Genomic DNA, 16,982 nt, shown 5'->3' with positions numbered 1-16,982 from the left:
GCGCCAGTGCATCCGTCCGCCTTTTGTTGGTCAGAAATTTTGGAAAGGCATTTGGTGGATAGATGGCTTGGGTTCTCCACCGTTAACCGTGTCACGGCTTTTACAGTCGCTTTCCTCAGTTTACTGCTGTAATTAGTTTAATGCTATAATTTGCTTTGATTTATGAAATCCTGTGCAGTTTTACGGTTTTTATTGATTTGAAATACTTAGATTATCGTGGGTCGTAAGTTTGTTTTCGGATAAGTATGGCTGCGACAATGCTGAACGGAACGCTAAATCTTCGTACCAGCAACAAGAACTACGGGGAGGAAAAGAGTATGATTGAAATCTAGCTTCGGTTGTTAAAAATTTTAAAATTGTTATTTCAGTTAGAGTTTCTCACGCCACGCCACTTTCTTATTGCAGAGAAAATTGAGGATTTTCTTTCCACATACGAAGGAAAGATTGGTGATGAGATCAAATATGTGTACGCAGATCAGCTGGTAAGAAGCTTATTCCACTACAATGATTACCTAATACTTATATTATTATATGTAGTGAACGTGGACCAAGTTATGACTTAATGAAAAGTGATCTGTTTTCGGATAAAATTTTGCATGCTGTTTGCATTGCTTATATTTTATTTAATATTTCTTAAAGCGCATATTTTCTTCCTTTGCTTAATGAATAAAATATGAATGATCAATAATCTGTTCACGAACTTCGGTGTTGCAGTTATTTTGTTTTATTGTTAACAGAATTTAATGCTAATAGACAGTATTAAACTTTTACGCGGTATAATTATATTTTGGGATTTTGATGATCATCGTTAATTGCCCGCAAGTCATTTGATGAGTGAGACTGGTGGGAATTCGGATTCTTCAGTTCAAAAAGTCGTAGTTGGTTTAAAAAAGTCGTATATCCTCGTTGTTTTTTTTGGCTCCTGCTTGTTTTCTTGATTTGCAGGGAAAAATCGCACATCGCGAGCAGACAGCTCTGGAAATTGATTTGGATCATTTGCATGAATTCAACAACGATCTGTGCGAAAACGTCGAGAAGAACACACGACGCTACGTGAAGATTTTCCAGGATGCCGTTGCAGATTTGCTGCCTCGGTACAAAGTTGCAGAGGTTGGTTAAATGGCTTGGGATTGTAATTTTCGATCCATACAGACCATACTCGTATTTTCCCTCGTTAATCAGGCTTTGTAAATTAGATTTTTTATGAAGTATTCTAGTCGTTTTGCAGTTAAAATGTTTTGGTGCTCGCCCAGACATGCAATTTTTAAAGATGCGATCATACGGTTTCGTAACTTGTTCTTCACGCATTTCCAGATTGAAGAAGACAAGCGCGACAACATTGATTTATACGTGGAGAACCGTCTGAAGCACGATGCAGTCCTGCCAGTCGGAAATCCCGTGCCTCTGCCGGGGCAGATTCCGCTGCTGCAACAACCTCCGCCAGCACCCGAGGAGCGCTTCCCCGCGGACCTTCTCCGTCATTTGTATGTAGAAATCAGGAAGGAGGTTTTTCAGGGCTGTGTCACCTTCATCCTTTGTAGTGAGGTTTACTTCAAAGTGCGTTCGTCGGAGAAGGCCGTGAGCGTTCGTGATATTAAAGCCGATCATCTGGGCAAACTGGTGCTGATGAAAGGCATTGTTACCCGCTGCACTGAAGTGAAACCCCTGATCCATGTTGCGACTTACACATGTGATGAATGCGGAGCGGATACATTCCAAACGGTTTGTTCTTTTCCGTGTACTGATGTTATTCTTCGCTTAATATGCTTTATTATTGTAGTTTAATAGCAAATTAAGGACTAATTTAGCAAATCGTGTGCTTCTATCTATCGTCATGATTTAACGATCTTTTCGGAGCAATATTCTACATCAGCATTTCTTTACTTAATTTGCTGCTTTCTGACTCTTGAATCAGTGATCGGTTCAACAAAAATAGGTTTCGCTAATTATTTGAAAACTGAGTTGCATTGCAGATCAACTCTCCGTCTTTTATGCCACTTTTTCTTTGCCCAAGTGTGGCTTGCAAAACCAACAAGTCGGGTGGTCGCCTGTACCTTCAGACGCGCGCTTCGAAATTCGTCCGCTTCCAGGAGTTTAAAGTTCAGGAGCATGTAAACAGCCTCTCGCGCCATGGCTAAATTTCTGTTGTTTTGAAAAAAACGAACTTTTTTCAGTCGGACAGTGTACCCGTCGGAAGTATTCCCCGCAGCATGACCGTGCATGCTGCGGGTGAAATGAGTCGACGTGTGCTGCCGGGAGATCATGTTAGTGTGACGGGAATTTTCCTGCCCATGCTCAAGTCCGGCTTCGGGGCTATCCATATGGGACTGATGTCAGACACATTTCTAGAAGCTCATGTAGGTGTAAAGTCTCTGCTCGATGGAGTGTTAAATGGATCGAGTGTTAAATCTCAAAACTTTTTTGATATTATGCTAGCGGGTAGCCATTATGAACAAATCGGAAAGTGAAGAAATGGGACTGGATCCACTTACGACAGATGAAAGGGATCAGCTTGCTCAACAAGGTAAATTGATACTGGCACGGGTTACACTTACTGAACTCGGAGGTTATTCCCAAAATTATCGAAATTCGCGTAGCCAATTTGTAAATTAATAACAATAAACAGAACTGTCACTTGAAAGTTGAAACCAGCTTTCCATGGAAAGTCAAGCTGTGGATTATATTTTGTAATGCTAGACCTTGGTGCAGCTGCAGAAGCATTGGTTAGCTTCGTCATTTCCCAGTTGTCCAATTAGTACGAGATACGTGACCAGAAAGCCAAGAACCTGTAGATAAGGGGAGAACATAAGGTTTTAGAAACCTTGTCCACCTTTTTCTTAAATTTCTTACTGTCAGGACAAAAGTCTTATCCAGGGTAAATAATCCCCATCCTGTAATCTGAATGGGATTGTGGTTCAGTCGTCCGATCGCTACTTTGATTTTCCGCTCTACATTTGGAGGAATGTTGCTCAGTTCTTGCATGCGGTAGAGCGTGGGAATAACGCCGTTTGCCTACACAAATTCCAACTGTTGCACATAGAACTGCTAAGTTTCCTGCTTGCTATGCTTATACTTCGTTTTGGAGAAATATTGCCATCGACACTCGTACAGCAGTTAAAATTCCACATGCAGTTGCTCCAGCACAGTAGACCACAGTATGGTTTATGTTGTCCGTGAGATACAAACCAAGCGGTGCTTCTATCTTGTGAATTAAAACAGTGCTGATCATAAAAATTACAGAGACAATGTCACCTCCTGTGAACAGCAATGTGGCCGGTTCGAACATATCATTTAACCGAGAAACTGTTGTAGACAGTTTACTGTGAAGGTGCAACGCTTTGCAAAGATTTTCCCAGTTTTGTATTGATAAGATTTCGTTTTCCTTGATGGCTTTACTGTACTCTCGAAACTGGAGGCCTGCTGCACCAAATAGTACAGTGAAGATTGTAATGTTGAGACTTCGAATAACAACACCAAAAACTACTGCAACCGACAGGATTACTGTCAAAACTGGAGCGTAAATTGTCCATCCAAATGTGGTGTCATATTGATCGAGTACCACGGAAGTCTTGGCATAAAGGATGACAGTAGTTAAAATTACCCCAACAATTTGGAGAATCGCGTAGACACAGAGCACTGTCGTGGATTTTCTGAGGAATGCATTTGAGGGCGAAACGACGCTGCTAAGTTGTTCGACATTGCGCATAAGATTTCGGTTGTTGTAGCAAGATGCGAGAAGTGCAAGTACGTTGAATAAGCCGAACTGCACATTAGCGAGAACATGCAACGATATAGCAGTTTTTTTTACCAGTGGATAAATAGTTGTGAAGTAAACATAGATGATGTGAGCGAGATAGAATGCAGTTGCAACCGTGCAAAGTAATGGCATGAATAGTCCAGGTTTCCATAAACGCGGATTTTTGTTGTGATCAGGCTGTGTATCCCATGGGTGGATGCCGCATATGCTCACAAATGTTACCAACGGTTTGATCGCAGACTTCAAACATGATGATTGTTCTATTTTATTTTCTGATTTGGACAATGATGTCTTGTAGAGTTTCATTGTCCAAAAGCTCGTAATTGTGGTTTCAGGAGATCTCTATGAGCGCTTAGCATACAGTATTGCTCCGGAAATCTACGGTCATCAGGATATTAAAAAGGCTTTACTACTTTTGTTGGTTGGTGGAGTGGATCGCAGCCCTCGCGGAATGAAAATTCGCGGTATGTTGTTTACATTGCTTGCGATAGCGCATAGTTTCAATAATTTTTGATAGGATCTATCAACATCTGCTTGATGGGAGACCCTGGTGTCGCGAAAAGTCAACTGTTGAGCTACATTGACCGCTTAGCACCACGCAGTAGGTTGACTCAAATGCAATGTAGTTGTCTCATGTTTCACTGTTTTACACGGTGTTCGCGTCATAGGCCAGTACACCACCGGCAGAGGATCCTCGGGTGTTGGTCTCACCGCCGCTGTGATGAAAGATCCACTCACAGGGGAGATGATTCTGGAGGGAGGCGCACTCGTGCTAGCAGATCAAGGTGTCTGCTGCATTGACGAATTCGACAAAATGATGGATTCGGATCGTACTGCCATCCACGAAGTTATGGAACAACAAACCATCAGTATTGCTAAGGTATACTGCCCTAACACTGAACACAGGTTGAGTTTGGCTTGGAAAAAGAATAAATATCGAAAGAAAAATTTAGCATATTTGTTGCATATATACCGCAAAGTATACTTAGATCTTTCATCTTTGTAGATACAGTTGCTTAATTTTTAGGCAGGTATTATGACCAGTCTGAACGCGCGGGTCAGCATTCTCGCCGCTGCGAACCCCGCATTTGGTCGTTACAATCCAAAACGGTCCGTGGAAGCTAACATTCAGTTACCGGCGGCTCTTCTTTCGCGTTTTGATCTGTTGTGGTTAATCCAGGATAAACCTGATCGCGATAGTGATTTGCGGTACAGTCCTTGAACTAACGCGATATTGGCACCATCCGGTAAAATGTAATGTGATGAGTCTAACCCGGTTTTTCAACAGGTTAGCCCAGCACATTACGTATGTGCACATGAACCAGAAGCAACCTCCTCGTGCTGATGATGCACACGAACCGTTCGACATGAAATTTCTTCGGTACTTACATTTCGAATAATTAGCTTGATTCGGACGGAATTTTAGATGACACGGGATATGTAATGATGGATTTCTTGAAACCTTTAATGATTTGGGATTGTTCTTTGCAGTCGGTATATCCAAACCGCTAAATCGTTCATGCCGAGCATTCCAGAAGATCTTACGGAGTTGTTTACGACTTGCTACGTCGAAATGCGGCGAGAAGCGCGAAATAATGCTAAGCATTCCACCTACACATCGGCTCGTTCCCTACTTGGACTTCTGCGTTTGGCCACTGCGCTAGTACGTTCTGTTTGGTGTTTACCTTATTTTATCATTCTAGAGTTGCATTTTAACCATTGCAGTCTTTTCTTATGACGGCACTTCAACAAGACGCTTAATTTTTCCCGTAATATGTTTTCTCTATGTTGTATGTCCATCTAGGCGCGAATTCGGTTGAGAAATATGGTAGAAAAAGAGGATGTTATGGAAGCCATTCGGTTGTTGGAACAGTCCAAATCGTCCCTGGTTGGTCCTTCAAAGGGTCAAAAGTAGGCATCCACCTCCCGTTTTTTTGTGCAAATTTATGGTGCGTTTTAACCCTTCCTGTCCTTAGGAGACCCATGCAAACAGTCGATCGTATTTTCCATACCATTCGTGACCTTTTTGCGCACGAGAATGCCAAAAAGCTAGTACTGACAACAGTATTTGACAAGTGCGTGGATCGTGGTTTTACCCGCGATCAGATCCAAGAATGCTTGGACGAGTACGAGGAGCTGAACGTTTGGGCGGTGGCTGGAAATTATTTGCTGCTGATGTAAATTGCATGTGCCTGGGTACATTCCTTGCTTTGGGTTCCGCTGCTGCACGCCGCTGTACACGTATGTCTTTATTTGTTTTGTTGGTTATGTAGTCCTTGTACATTGCATGAATTGAAATTTCTTTATGCAGTTTCTTTGGGCTCATTCTTATACATGCGCCCGTGTTTGTACTTTTTTTACTGTTTAGCTAAGTAGTCTATTGGCTTGTTTTAATCCAAATCCGAAAGCAGAACAAAAAAACCTGTTCAACGCATAAAATGCTTATTGCTTGTATTAAAGGCCATCTTGTCGGTCCTTAAATTATCAGTGAATTACGTTGTATTTGATGGTCATTTTGTTACTGAGTTCAATACTTAAGACCAAAATAGTATAGTTAGATTTTGGTATTTAAATGTGGTGTTGCCATAAACTGGCCATAATGTGCAGCCGTTTTCATAGATAAACTTGAGTAATACTGCTGTACACCCACCATTATTTTGAAAACTGTGAGTGACCACCTGCGTTGCATAAAACACTGAAAGTGTACAGGTAGCGTTCCTCTACCTTTGTGAGGTACAGAATAAAGAGAATATAATTTATATGTATTGCAATACATGTCCAAAGGAAAGCGTAAACTGCAATTATGAAAGCTGAAGCGGTATGGAAATGATTGATTATGCTCTCACATTCGTGGCCGCTGAAGCGGTTCACGGTGCAGTGTAGCACGGTAGTCTAGCAGACAACATGCAGAGAGAGGGTTGCTCTGACTGGAACACAAACTGGAGCTGACTCACCCGCTTCATGATTGTGAAATGTCTGGGTTATTGTGTGCTGCATCACCGCGTAGATGAATGAGCCATGCTATCGAGCTAAAAATCCACCACACCGGCCGTGGCATTACTAATGAGTTGTTTTTCAAGTGTGCAAAAATCATCTGCGAAGACCTCAATTGGCAAGAACGGAGTAAACCCTTTAATCCAGTTGGAATTAGCATGTCGAAATCGGGCATGGCGCAAATAAATTCTTTTGCGACGAAGAATGATCGGGAAAGCGATGAATCAACTCCGCAACCTGGACTTGTCAAAAACGGTAAGGTGCTTCTGTGCGATATGTTTGTTTGTTTCTCGCACTTACTTAACGAACTTCGAAACAGCGACGTACGATAACTGATAACGGTCCTAAGTTAAATCTGAATCGACGACGATAAAGGATGTAGTAATAGTTAATAAATGATTGTTCGTGTTTAATCGACTTCGGCAAAGCGCATTTGCACAGCTTATCGAATTGCTATAAATTAAAAACCGAATTTATTACATGGTATATACGAATAAATAAATTATGTTCGTTTAACAGGCTTTTATGAATACTTTTGAAGTAGCGATCCGACTTTGGTAATTCGAATGTATGTACACTGTCCAAGAAAGTACTATGTACTTTCTTGGACAGTGACATCGTCCATTGAACTATGTAGGGCTTCTGGACGCGTTACTGATTTTCGAAATGTTCGTGACTTGTTATTCGTTTCTTCCGCTTGACGATAACCTCTAAGCCTTGTTGATCACAAAAATGAAAAACTGATTTATTTCCATCGACTAATGTACGAAAGAATAGTGTTTGTTAAATCCAAGTTATTAACTTTGGTAAATATAGAAATATTCTATTAATTTTAGTTAGATGATTTCTATAATTCTGTATGTACTTATCTGTATTACTGACTTTACTGTACAGTATATTTTTGCTTTGGTTGCAAAATTTTACATTATAAGGATTTCATGGGCATTCTTATTAAAAAGGTTTGCTTTGATTGAAACGAAACGAAAACCAGGAAACAGACTTAAATTTTTTTCTACAGAAATGAGAAAATTTGTTTGTTTGTTTTGTGGAACTACAACTACAGCTGTCGAAACATGAATATCTATATATTTAATAATTAGTATGTGCTGTATTTACGTACATTTATTTCTATTCGTTGTCATCTCTGTTGTTTGCATTTCTGCCTCTACAATATTCTGTGTTTACGTTGTAAGCCTGGAATGGGTTTTTTTCTTAAAAAACCCATTCCAGATTTGCCGCAGATTTACAGTCTGCTGTACTGTAGATTTGATGCTTTTCCACCTAATGACCGGGATTTCGTGTTTTTTAGTGTGTCGGCAATGGGTTGTTCACGAAGATGAAGGCCTGGCACACCGGTTGCAAGAAGATGAGTGTGAGTTTCATGGACAGGTTTACGTAACTCATGAAAGGTGTCAAGTTCAAGATGTATCCATTGTTGCTATAATTTTTTACCATCACGGCAAGTTTGCATTGGACGGTATCCATTACAGTTCGCAACCACTTTGGACGCAACAAAGAACACCATCGCACCATCCAGACGGATATTAAAGTGGCCAAGAAAAGCCACAGCGAGGAAGTGGATGAAATCCAGCGCCAGCAACTTCTGCGTGCACGAAAACTAAAAGAAATGTAGGACTCTAATTTATAGACTCTGTTGTTTACTGGCCGAGCGGCGCGGTAATTTTCCAAAGCTATGTATTTATTGTCAAGATTTATTATGGCATTTGCATGAGCGCTTTGGTATCGGACTGTAATTAGCCACATAATTTAAATGGCTTTAAATGCTACGTGCTATCTTTCTTTTCGAACAGGGAAGACCAGGATTATGCGGTTGCTGAACGGTTGCAGAAATTGCTCGTGGAGGAGCAAAATGAACACACCCACAGGAGGCGACATCAGGACCAGGTAAGTTGGAGCAGAATGTAAGGAAGCAGTGGTTCTCGAAGATCTCACGCTGGTAAATTGCGTTTTGTATTGAAGATGCTGGCATTTGAACTTCAGGAAGAAGAACGATTAAATAAGACCACACTTCCGGAACAGCGAAACCTGCACCATCATGTCCCATGCTGTTCGCGCTTTGATTTCGCTGATAGGTCTGAAAATCTCGGTGGTGTTGAATCCGACTTTCTTGTGACCTCGTCGAATGAAGTTGCTAAGTACAAATTTGAAGCACCTGTTCGGCCACCTCGGAAGCATGCCGGCAGCTCTCGCAGTGAACTGGATCGACGGTTGCAGGAGCAGCAAGACGAAGTATAATATGTGAATTTGTTGTAGATGGATATTTTTTCAGCCATCAGATGGTTTGCGTTTTAATAGGCACTAGCTCGTGCTCTTCAGAATCAGGAACAGGTAAAGAATTATAGCATTTGCAGCGTACGATATAAACCGACTGCTACGAGTAGGTTGACAGTGTTTAACATCTGACATTGATTTTTGTGAAAAATGCCTTGGCATCATGTCGCTAACATAATGAAATCGTATAACTTTGCCGTGATTTAGTAGGAAAATTGGTTTAAGAATAAGTTATCTCAATTTTTTGGACGAGTGCTGTTTTCACAGTTACATAACTGTGTATACCGCTGGCAAAAACTTCCTACTCGGGTAGGTGTTTATTGGGTATTGGCGCACATAGTCTTAAAACAAACTTTCTTATCATGAGTATCCTCGGTTTGATAATTAAAAGAATAGCGGAAAAGGAGTTAAAAATTTTTGGCGTGGTGACTTTTGTCAGAGCCTATCACTTGAACTTTAGTCAGGAGCATACGTAACATGCGGCTGCCTACAGCAGAGGTGAAAGTAATAAATCCTTGGTAAAGGAGAATTTATGATTTATTAGGAGATTTAAAGTACAGTTCTACTGGTGATCATTGTAATGAAACTATCAAGTAATAACCATGCAATGTTTATTTTTTGTTAGTTTTTATGTGAAACCTGTTCAAGAACATCAAAGTTTTGTCCCTTGTTCTTAATTTAAAGTTTGATTCATACTGAATTCGAATACATATCTATGAATATTTGAAAAACTACATATTTCTATTTTTCCCCTGGTGTTGTATGTCTTATGTCGTTGTTTCCTGTTTTAGCAGGATAGTGCGTACGTTGACATCGATCATCGTTTGGCACTGGAATCTCAAGATGCGGAGTATGCAAAAATCCTTGAAGAAAAGGAGCGAGAACGTTATCGCCGAGCCAAAGAGAAGCAGAAAGCAAAGCAGGAAGCAAATGTAACGTTAAAAAATATACGTTACATATACGAGTTACAGTGATAAAATTTTTATGTTCGTGCTGACCTCGTCTAATGTCACAATGATTTCGACATCCATAGACGCTTCCTGTAACTTCGCCCGGTTTCGATAACCCCGTGTCAGCTAATGCTGCGTCGCGCTCAATGTCGCTACCACTGGCTAACCAGATCTACTCGGAAACAGCGACAAACTTATCGAAAACTGCCATTGTTTCCAGGTAGAATTGTAGTTTGCATAAGCGTCATGGTGGGGATTGTTTTGAGCGCACCATTGTGATTTATTGCCTTGTTTACTGATATTGCATTGTCCAGTCCATCGGAAGCGGATTCGCGTCGTTATCGAAATAATCAGCAGAATTCTCCCGCGAACAACATGTCATCGATAGAGCCCACATACGGCCGACTTCATGGGAGAGATAACTCAGATTACAACGCTATTCAAGTGCCTACACTGGATGGTATTTTCACAAGTGCGTGCAGGGATAGTTGGATACAAAGCGAAAAGGATAAAATTATTCAGACTATGTATTCGGTTATCTTGATGTTATGACACTACTGTATGTTTTAAGGCAATTCTGAAAGAATCAGTCAGGAAGCTGTTTCAGCATCAGCTTATGAAGTTGCTAACGGACGAAGCAGACAACTATCCCAAAACAAATCGAAAAACATTTCGAGGACGATGCAGCAGAATGTTCTCGATGGAGGTGTCTCAAAGCAATTCAAAGACAAATAATAATTTTCTTCTTTTTTTAACTTGTGGCAGATAACGGGGTTAAGTGAAAATACTCCGATTAGCTTGCTAATTGCAAAAAAAGATCTAGTTCAGCAATGTTTTTGGTTGCGCTTTCCCGATCTGGCTTGGATATTTTAAGGAAAAGCTTGCTGCTGTACACAAAAAATGGGTGATTTCGCAGGACAAACTACTCGCACTAATTAGTCGGCTGCTTCCGAAGTTACACTGCTCTTGCTCGATCAGACAATGAGGCAGTTGTTCTTGTACGGACATTCCTGTTTGGGTACTAAGTTACTATTTCTTTCAACCGATTTTGTAGTGGTATGAGGCACTGTACTTGTACTCGTAGTATGCCATCGGCAGAAGCTCAATGAACCGTATTTTGTAATTTTCAGGAATATCAGGAATCGAAGCGCACACTGCCTTTCCTTCGTAAGCTGCATTAAATTTTGTAAAAGGATTCCTATTGCATGTAACATTTTTAGTATTTGCCATTGAATGAGATATTTTTTAACACCGCTGAATAGTTCCTGCGCTTCCTTGAAGGAGAACAAGTTGCAAATGCACGACGGCCTAGCTTCGGCGGCTAGACTGTCCCGGTGTCGAATCCTATGCACAGTATGCAGCCATATCGCTACATTTTGGCGCTGCCGTGCTCTTGCTTGTGTAATTCCCAGATGACCGCAAGGTTCCGAAGTTAGTCAAGTATCAGGTCCTTGCTTCCGGTGGCGGTGAACTTGGGCGACATTCTTGGCTTGCCGTTCTCTCAGTTCTCCTCTCCTAAAGGCACCATTGGCCAAGCCAATGAGCAATAGACTTGATGGTGAGTAGACTATAACATGTACGAGGCAAACGTATGGTTAGACAAATACAAAGTTATTGGTAACTGACGTGAGCACAGCAATATTATTATCAATCTGCGGTATCGGAATAGTGAATTCATTCAGAAACAGATAGCAGTACTAATTGTTTATTGCGATTTCCGGGTGCAAATAATAGCTAGGTTTGGGAAGTAGTAAATCGGGTTATCACATGTATATAATGATGGTCCGCTCGGTTTTTGGAAAGATAACACTCAACAGCAATGTATATAAACTCCCAACTGCCTCACTTTAGCAGTCAGTGTACTTTAGCAGTTTCTTATTCACAATATCTTGAAGACGGGAAAACTTTTCTATCATCTGGAAAATGAAAATTCTGGCTGTGTTGATGTTGGTTGTGGCATTAAGTGTTGCCAACAGTGCACCTGGACGATCACTGGGACGAGTAGATGGTTTACTAAGAGCTCCCATTACTATTCCCTTGGAGGGATCTTCTGCCTCAAATCAACTCACTGCAATTTGCCAGCTCAATTCTGTACGACTGACCTTGGCCGTCACTGACAGTGCCGGTGACCTTGCAGAATCCAGCATTGTTGTTGGTGACGATGCAAACGTGGAAACTTGTGTAACAAAAGGTCTTGGCACAGGCGAAAACCCTTTGACCATAGAGGTCGGACATCGTGACTGCGGTGGTGTTTCCGAAGTCCAAACAGGAAACACAGTGTATAGGTGGACAATTTACGTCGTCAGCTCTCCCGCAGCTCCAGAGGGTATATCGCTTGAGCCGTTGTCTTCCAAGCATTCCGTTAGTTGCGAAGTTAAAATCGAAGATCCACTCCCCGCCACTGGGAATCAGAATCCCGGTACCGTTGATGGAGACGCCGTTGTCGAAATTAGTCAAGCTGTCAGAATTAGGTAATATCAGTGATCTGATTGGAGCCTAATCAGTCCGAAAGGCTTACGCGAGTGACCGGTGCAGGTGCACTCTTTATATGTACTTCGAAGAATTAGTAAAACCGACTCCCTCTAGCTGTGTGACAGTTACTGTAATACGGCTCCCGGTGCGTGTGCATGTGTGTGTGTTGTGTGACAGTGACAGCCGGCTAATTTAGCCGGGAGCTGGAATATAGAATGTGGAATAAAATAGAATATAGAATAGAGTTTAAAGGGGAGCCGGAATAGATGGATGATGTATCGATTGTCAACATAGGGATTATCGTATCGAAAATTGTAGTAACTGTAGTGCTTAACAGGCTGGAAAAACTCCCTGGGAGCTCAAACAGAGTGTGGTTGTTCAAGATTTTTCCAGACGGCGCCGTTCCAACGGGACTTTCCTATAAGTTGGGAACCTGTACTGCTAAACCTTCATCCGCAGAGGAGCCTTTGCTAACCCTCATTGACGATGGGTAAGTGACTCGAAATTTAGCAGCGTGGCGGTACACCGTATTTTACCCCTGCTGGATTGTGATACAGGTTTTTTGTTGGATAAAAACTAGATCGCCAGTAATATCTTTGTAACCTTTTTATTTCAGTTGCGTTAGGCCGCGCACCGGTACAACAGGTACATACGCACCCGCAACGAAAGAATATGAACTGACAGTCAGAGCGTTTGCATTCACCAACGTGGAAGACACTATCGATATAAAGTGCACTGCAGAACTCTGTGGTCCTGGCGAAGATGATTTGTGCGAGGGACAATCTGCGAATCTGCAAGTTTGCGGGCCGGCTGCTCCTCCTGAATCAAAGTCTCAAGTGCCTAATAAACTTGTTCGCCGAGCCAGATCTGTAAAGCAATACGTCACCTCCAATATTGTTTCTGTATAATACCTTTGAACTGCGTCCTATAACTTTTGACACTGGCTTTATAGCTGTTCTGCTGAGGGTTTCGCATAAATACGATCGATTTTCATGAGTTAGAGATTGAACGAAGTTCTGAATAAAACGGCATTGAAATTAGATGAGGGCCCACGTATTTACATACTGATCCAGTTTTCGAAATAACAGACTTGAAATACATTGCGCTTCATTCATTGCGCTTTGAATACAGTACAAGGCATTTTTAATTAGACTCGAAAAAAGATTTTAATAGAAGTGTTTCCAATAAGGAATGCAAGTACTTTGTGCACAAATATCGTTGCTGAAAATTGTTTTAAATACGATATTTTTTAAATACGATACTCGTACATATTTTTTGTTTTAATCGATATTTATGGATTAATGTCCCCCCGTGATGGACTTCTCCAAGAAAACTAATCACTGAACTTTATTATTCCACTGGATATCAGTTTAATATTTGGGTTATCTGACGGATATAAATTAAACTGCTTGGGATTTCTGCGTTTAGTTACCACACCTGCAACGATGCGTCATTCTGATTCAAAAAGTTTTTGAAAAATTGAATTTTTAGACTTCGGCTTTGCCGACGGCCGCCCGGCTACCAAAGGTTGCAGTCAAAATTGGAAGGATATGGCCGCCGTATCCTTGGATGAAAGTAGCTAAGAATCTTGATGGGATATCTAAGGGTGTCGGATCTTGTTTAGGCAGGTGCTTCCTGGTGCTTCCATCTGGTGAAGAGCGGGATTATTCCGAACTGGCTCAGTAGCATTATTACCGGAGTTCTCGGAGGCACTGTAATACAGCATATACATGTATAAAAGCAAGTTGTACAACAAATCGTAGTCGTAAAATGGGAACTACGATTTCAACATTCGTAGTCGTAGTTTCCAGGATGTTGTAGTAATGTTGTAAAATTTTTGCAAACTGCAACACTTCCCGGCCATACTTTGACCACAACTAAAATCTGAGCCAGCCCAGCAGAGGCGAGATTGGCGGCTATAACCCGCTTATTCTTATTATTAAGCGGAAGCAACAGGATTTTATTTTGTTTCATCATACGAATAGTTTACAAATCAGTAAAGCAATCATGGTCGCATGCCATACTGAAGTATCTACACAAACAACTGTCATATATATGATAGTTATATTATATATACTATATATAACAGTTATATAATATAACAGTTATATATATATATATATATATATATATATATATTAGTTATGTTATATATATATATAACATAAATGCAGTTAAATGCATAGCCCGCTGTGTAAATCAAAAACTTCAACACGGTTTTAACATTGGAGCGAGGCAGCATAGTTTGATGTGACTAAACAACACAAAAAGGTCAGCAATTAAAGGTAAACAGTAAATGGCGCATCTATAATAAGTAAACAAAGCTCGCAAAATATGATATCAACGAGTAATCAGCATTAATTAAACGAGTATTATTAACTGCATCATTTGCATGTAACAGAGCTGCACAAATATAATTACATTATTATGGTGATTCTGGCAAAACTGCCCATTGGCTAGTTTGCTACGATTGTTGTAGGAACTCACTAGGAAGGAAGAAAAGCCCCTCCCTCCTACAACATCAATCTACAACAAATTTTCCGAAATACAACATTTTTCCTGCAACTGTCGCGTCCATACTTTCGAGAATTACAACAAAAAAACACATTCGTGACAATTCCTCCGTAGAGGAATTGAATACGTAGGCGGTGGTTAACTGGTTATATCATTATTACATAATAAAAATATGCAGTGAAAAATTTGAAAAAAGCTAATTTTACCGTCTCACCGAATTTCTTTTGCACGACTGCAGTGTTTTACAAAGGAAGCCTAAATAGATCGAAAAACTGCACCCATACCACCGGACCATCGCTTCCAGTGTTCCCTTTCATTATGGCTACACCGGTGACATGGGTGCAGTTTTCGATCGAAACTGCCTTTGTAAACACTGCAGTCGAAAAAATTCGTGTGGATACTGGATACTGATAGGGAAAATACACATTTCACTGATGCCAGTTAAATCGGAACCATGCGTTCATCTGCGTACGAGTTGCCTAATTCCAACGTGGATTTTCTAGGGTAGAATTTCGGAATGCCTGAACTATTCTGATGTATAGCAATACGTTATTTTTACATGCACTGTTCATCCTGGACACAGCATTCTTGTCCTGGGAAACGAGCAATTAAGTGTTCCAGTTCAATAATTTTTTTCTGAGCGCAGATAGCTATATAGTACGGAGATTGAGGTGAGTCATCCGCTAATGGAGCAGCAGTCTGGATCCGCCATCCGCTAATGGAGCACCTCTCCGACAAGCAGTCTGGATTTAGGGAAGGCCACTCCTGTGAAACACTGCTCCTTAAGGTTTCGGAGAGATGGCGAAAAGCGATGGATAAAGGGCATGTCACTGCTGTATGTTTTCTAGACCTGAAAAAGGCGTTCGATTCAGTTTCCCATGCCAAACTCATCGAAAAACTGAAAATGATCGGGATCGAAGGTAACGTGTTGAAGTGGTTTCATGGATATTTAACCAGTCGCAAGCAGAGAGTGAAAATGACCGCACGTGTGTCTGACTGGCTACCAGTGCGGTCGGGGGTGCCGCAAGGGACAATGATGGCACCTGCACTGTACACGATCTATACGAACGACATGACGAACGGAAGCGATGCAGAATGTTTTGCCGACGACACCGTATTGTTTGGATGCGGTGCCACCAAAACAGAAGCAGCAGCGAAATTAACCGTTGAAGTTAACAACGTAACGGCTTGGCTTGCAAACAACACCCTGTGCATCAACGAGAAAAAGTGCAAGTTAATGTACATCTGCTCGGAAACAAAGAACAGCCAGCACTCCTGCAGTAATGATTAACGGTCACAAGATGGAAGCGGAGCAGTCGGTTAAGTACCTAGGCGTTCACATTGATCTCAACCTGAAGTGGAGTGTGCATTATGACCACATACTGCGAAAAGTTAACTACGGCATCGCAATGATCAACCGCGCGAAAGACGGCCTGGATCTGCCTCAGCGTAGGAGCCTTTACCATGCCTGTGTGCAGCCACATCTGGATTACGGGTCAGATACGTGGTCGCCGGCATCTTCGGCTTTACGCGAGAAATTAGATAGGGCACAGCGGAAAGCACTGCGGGCGATTTCTGATTACAAGGAGCGGGTTACACCCGAGCTGTATCAGAAACTGCGCATCCTGCCGGTGTACGACCGTTGGAAGCAGTCTGAAGCAGTCTGGCTGTATAAGATCTACAACCACGAAGCATACCATCCGCCGCGGTATATGGTCGGGATGATCGACTTCACGGATCTGGGAATGGTGTACAACCTGCGGAACCTAACGAGAATTGCAGCCAGAGCGAAGAAGAAGATCGGAGAAGGCACACTGGCCATGCGACTAAGGAACATCTTTGAGCGCATAAAAAAAGTTAACATGCAGATACTCAGTGTTGATGGTGTGGGATTTTTTAAATTTGCTCTCCGAACTGTTGATCTGTCGTAAAATTGTTTTTGTTTAGTTATATTTTGTTGCCGACCAGACGTCGAAGTCCCGTTTAGCGGGTTGTCTGCTCTT

The 16,982-nt window shown here is 41.5% G+C and overlaps 3 protein-coding genes across 8 annotated transcripts; 2 read left to right on the top strand and 1 right to left on the bottom strand.

The window, feature by feature from the left end:
- Positions 1 to 69: 69 nt before the first annotated feature.
- Positions 70 to 6,228, top strand: LOC129589292 (DNA replication licensing factor mcm7-like). Its single transcript, XM_055483974.1, has 16 exons — positions 70 to 315; positions 406 to 482; positions 946 to 1,110; positions 1,315 to 1,484; positions 1,542 to 1,722; positions 1,974 to 2,111; positions 2,175 to 2,357; positions 2,437 to 2,524; positions 4,093 to 4,221; positions 4,275 to 4,358; positions 4,426 to 4,637; positions 4,785 to 4,966; positions 5,046 to 5,138; positions 5,249 to 5,420; positions 5,562 to 5,668; positions 5,734 to 6,228. Exons 1-16 carry the CDS (start codon positions 246 to 248, stop codon positions 5,936 to 5,938), a joined length of 2,256 nt encoding a protein of 751 aa, XP_055339949.1. The 5' UTR covers positions 70 to 245; the 3' UTR covers positions 5,939 to 6,228.
- Positions 2,330 to 3,347, bottom strand: LOC129589293 (uncharacterized). Of its 2 annotated transcripts, none has more exons than XM_055483975.1 (3): positions 3,074 to 3,347; positions 2,851 to 3,012; positions 2,330 to 2,786 (listed from the first exon to the last, which is right to left on the bottom strand). In XM_055483975.1, exons 1-3 carry the CDS (start codon positions 3,284 to 3,286, stop codon positions 2,694 to 2,696), a joined length of 468 nt encoding a protein of 155 aa, XP_055339950.1. In that variant the 5' UTR covers positions 3,287 to 3,347; the 3' UTR covers positions 2,330 to 2,693. The 2 variants fall into 2 exon arrangements, with proteins under 2 accessions (XP_055339950.1, XP_055339951.1); XM_055483976.1 differs by having other exon boundaries at positions 3,110 to 3,347.
- A 483-nt stretch (positions 6,229 to 6,711) lies between the features above and the next one.
- On the top strand, positions 6,712 to 13,505 carry LOC129589354 (coiled-coil domain-containing protein 50-like). 5 transcript variants are annotated; one of them, XM_055484070.1, is made up of 13 exons: positions 6,712 to 7,006; positions 8,061 to 8,123; positions 8,242 to 8,380; positions 8,563 to 8,656; positions 8,753 to 9,001; positions 9,068 to 9,100; positions 9,835 to 9,975; positions 10,077 to 10,213; positions 10,308 to 10,465; positions 10,565 to 11,160; positions 11,256 to 12,464; positions 12,803 to 12,955; positions 13,082 to 13,505. In XM_055484070.1, exons 1-10 carry the CDS (start codon positions 6,769 to 6,771, stop codon positions 10,726 to 10,728), a joined length of 1,416 nt encoding a protein of 471 aa, XP_055340045.1. In that variant the 5' UTR covers positions 6,712 to 6,768; the 3' UTR covers positions 10,729 to 11,160; positions 11,256 to 12,464; positions 12,803 to 12,955; positions 13,082 to 13,505. The 5 variants fall into 5 exon arrangements, with proteins under 5 accessions (XP_055340045.1, XP_055340046.1, XP_055340044.1 ...); XM_055484069.1 differs by having other exon boundaries at positions 6,714 to 7,006; positions 8,732 to 9,001; positions 9,838 to 9,975; XM_055484068.1 differs by having other exon boundaries at positions 6,715 to 7,006; positions 8,732 to 9,001; positions 11,275 to 12,464.
- The last annotated feature ends 3,477 nt before the right edge of the window (positions 13,506 to 16,982 follow it).

Source organism: Paramacrobiotus metropolitanus, unplaced genomic scaffold, assembly GCF_019649055.1.
Source record: "Paramacrobiotus metropolitanus isolate TYO unplaced genomic scaffold, Prichtersi_v1.0 Parri_scaffold0000034, whole genome shotgun sequence".
Classification (NCBI taxonomy): Eukaryota; Metazoa; Tardigrada; class Eutardigrada; order Parachela; family Macrobiotidae; genus Paramacrobiotus; species Paramacrobiotus metropolitanus.
Note: the sequence above shows the minus strand (reverse complement) of the source record. Positions and strands in the feature narration are given on the sequence as shown.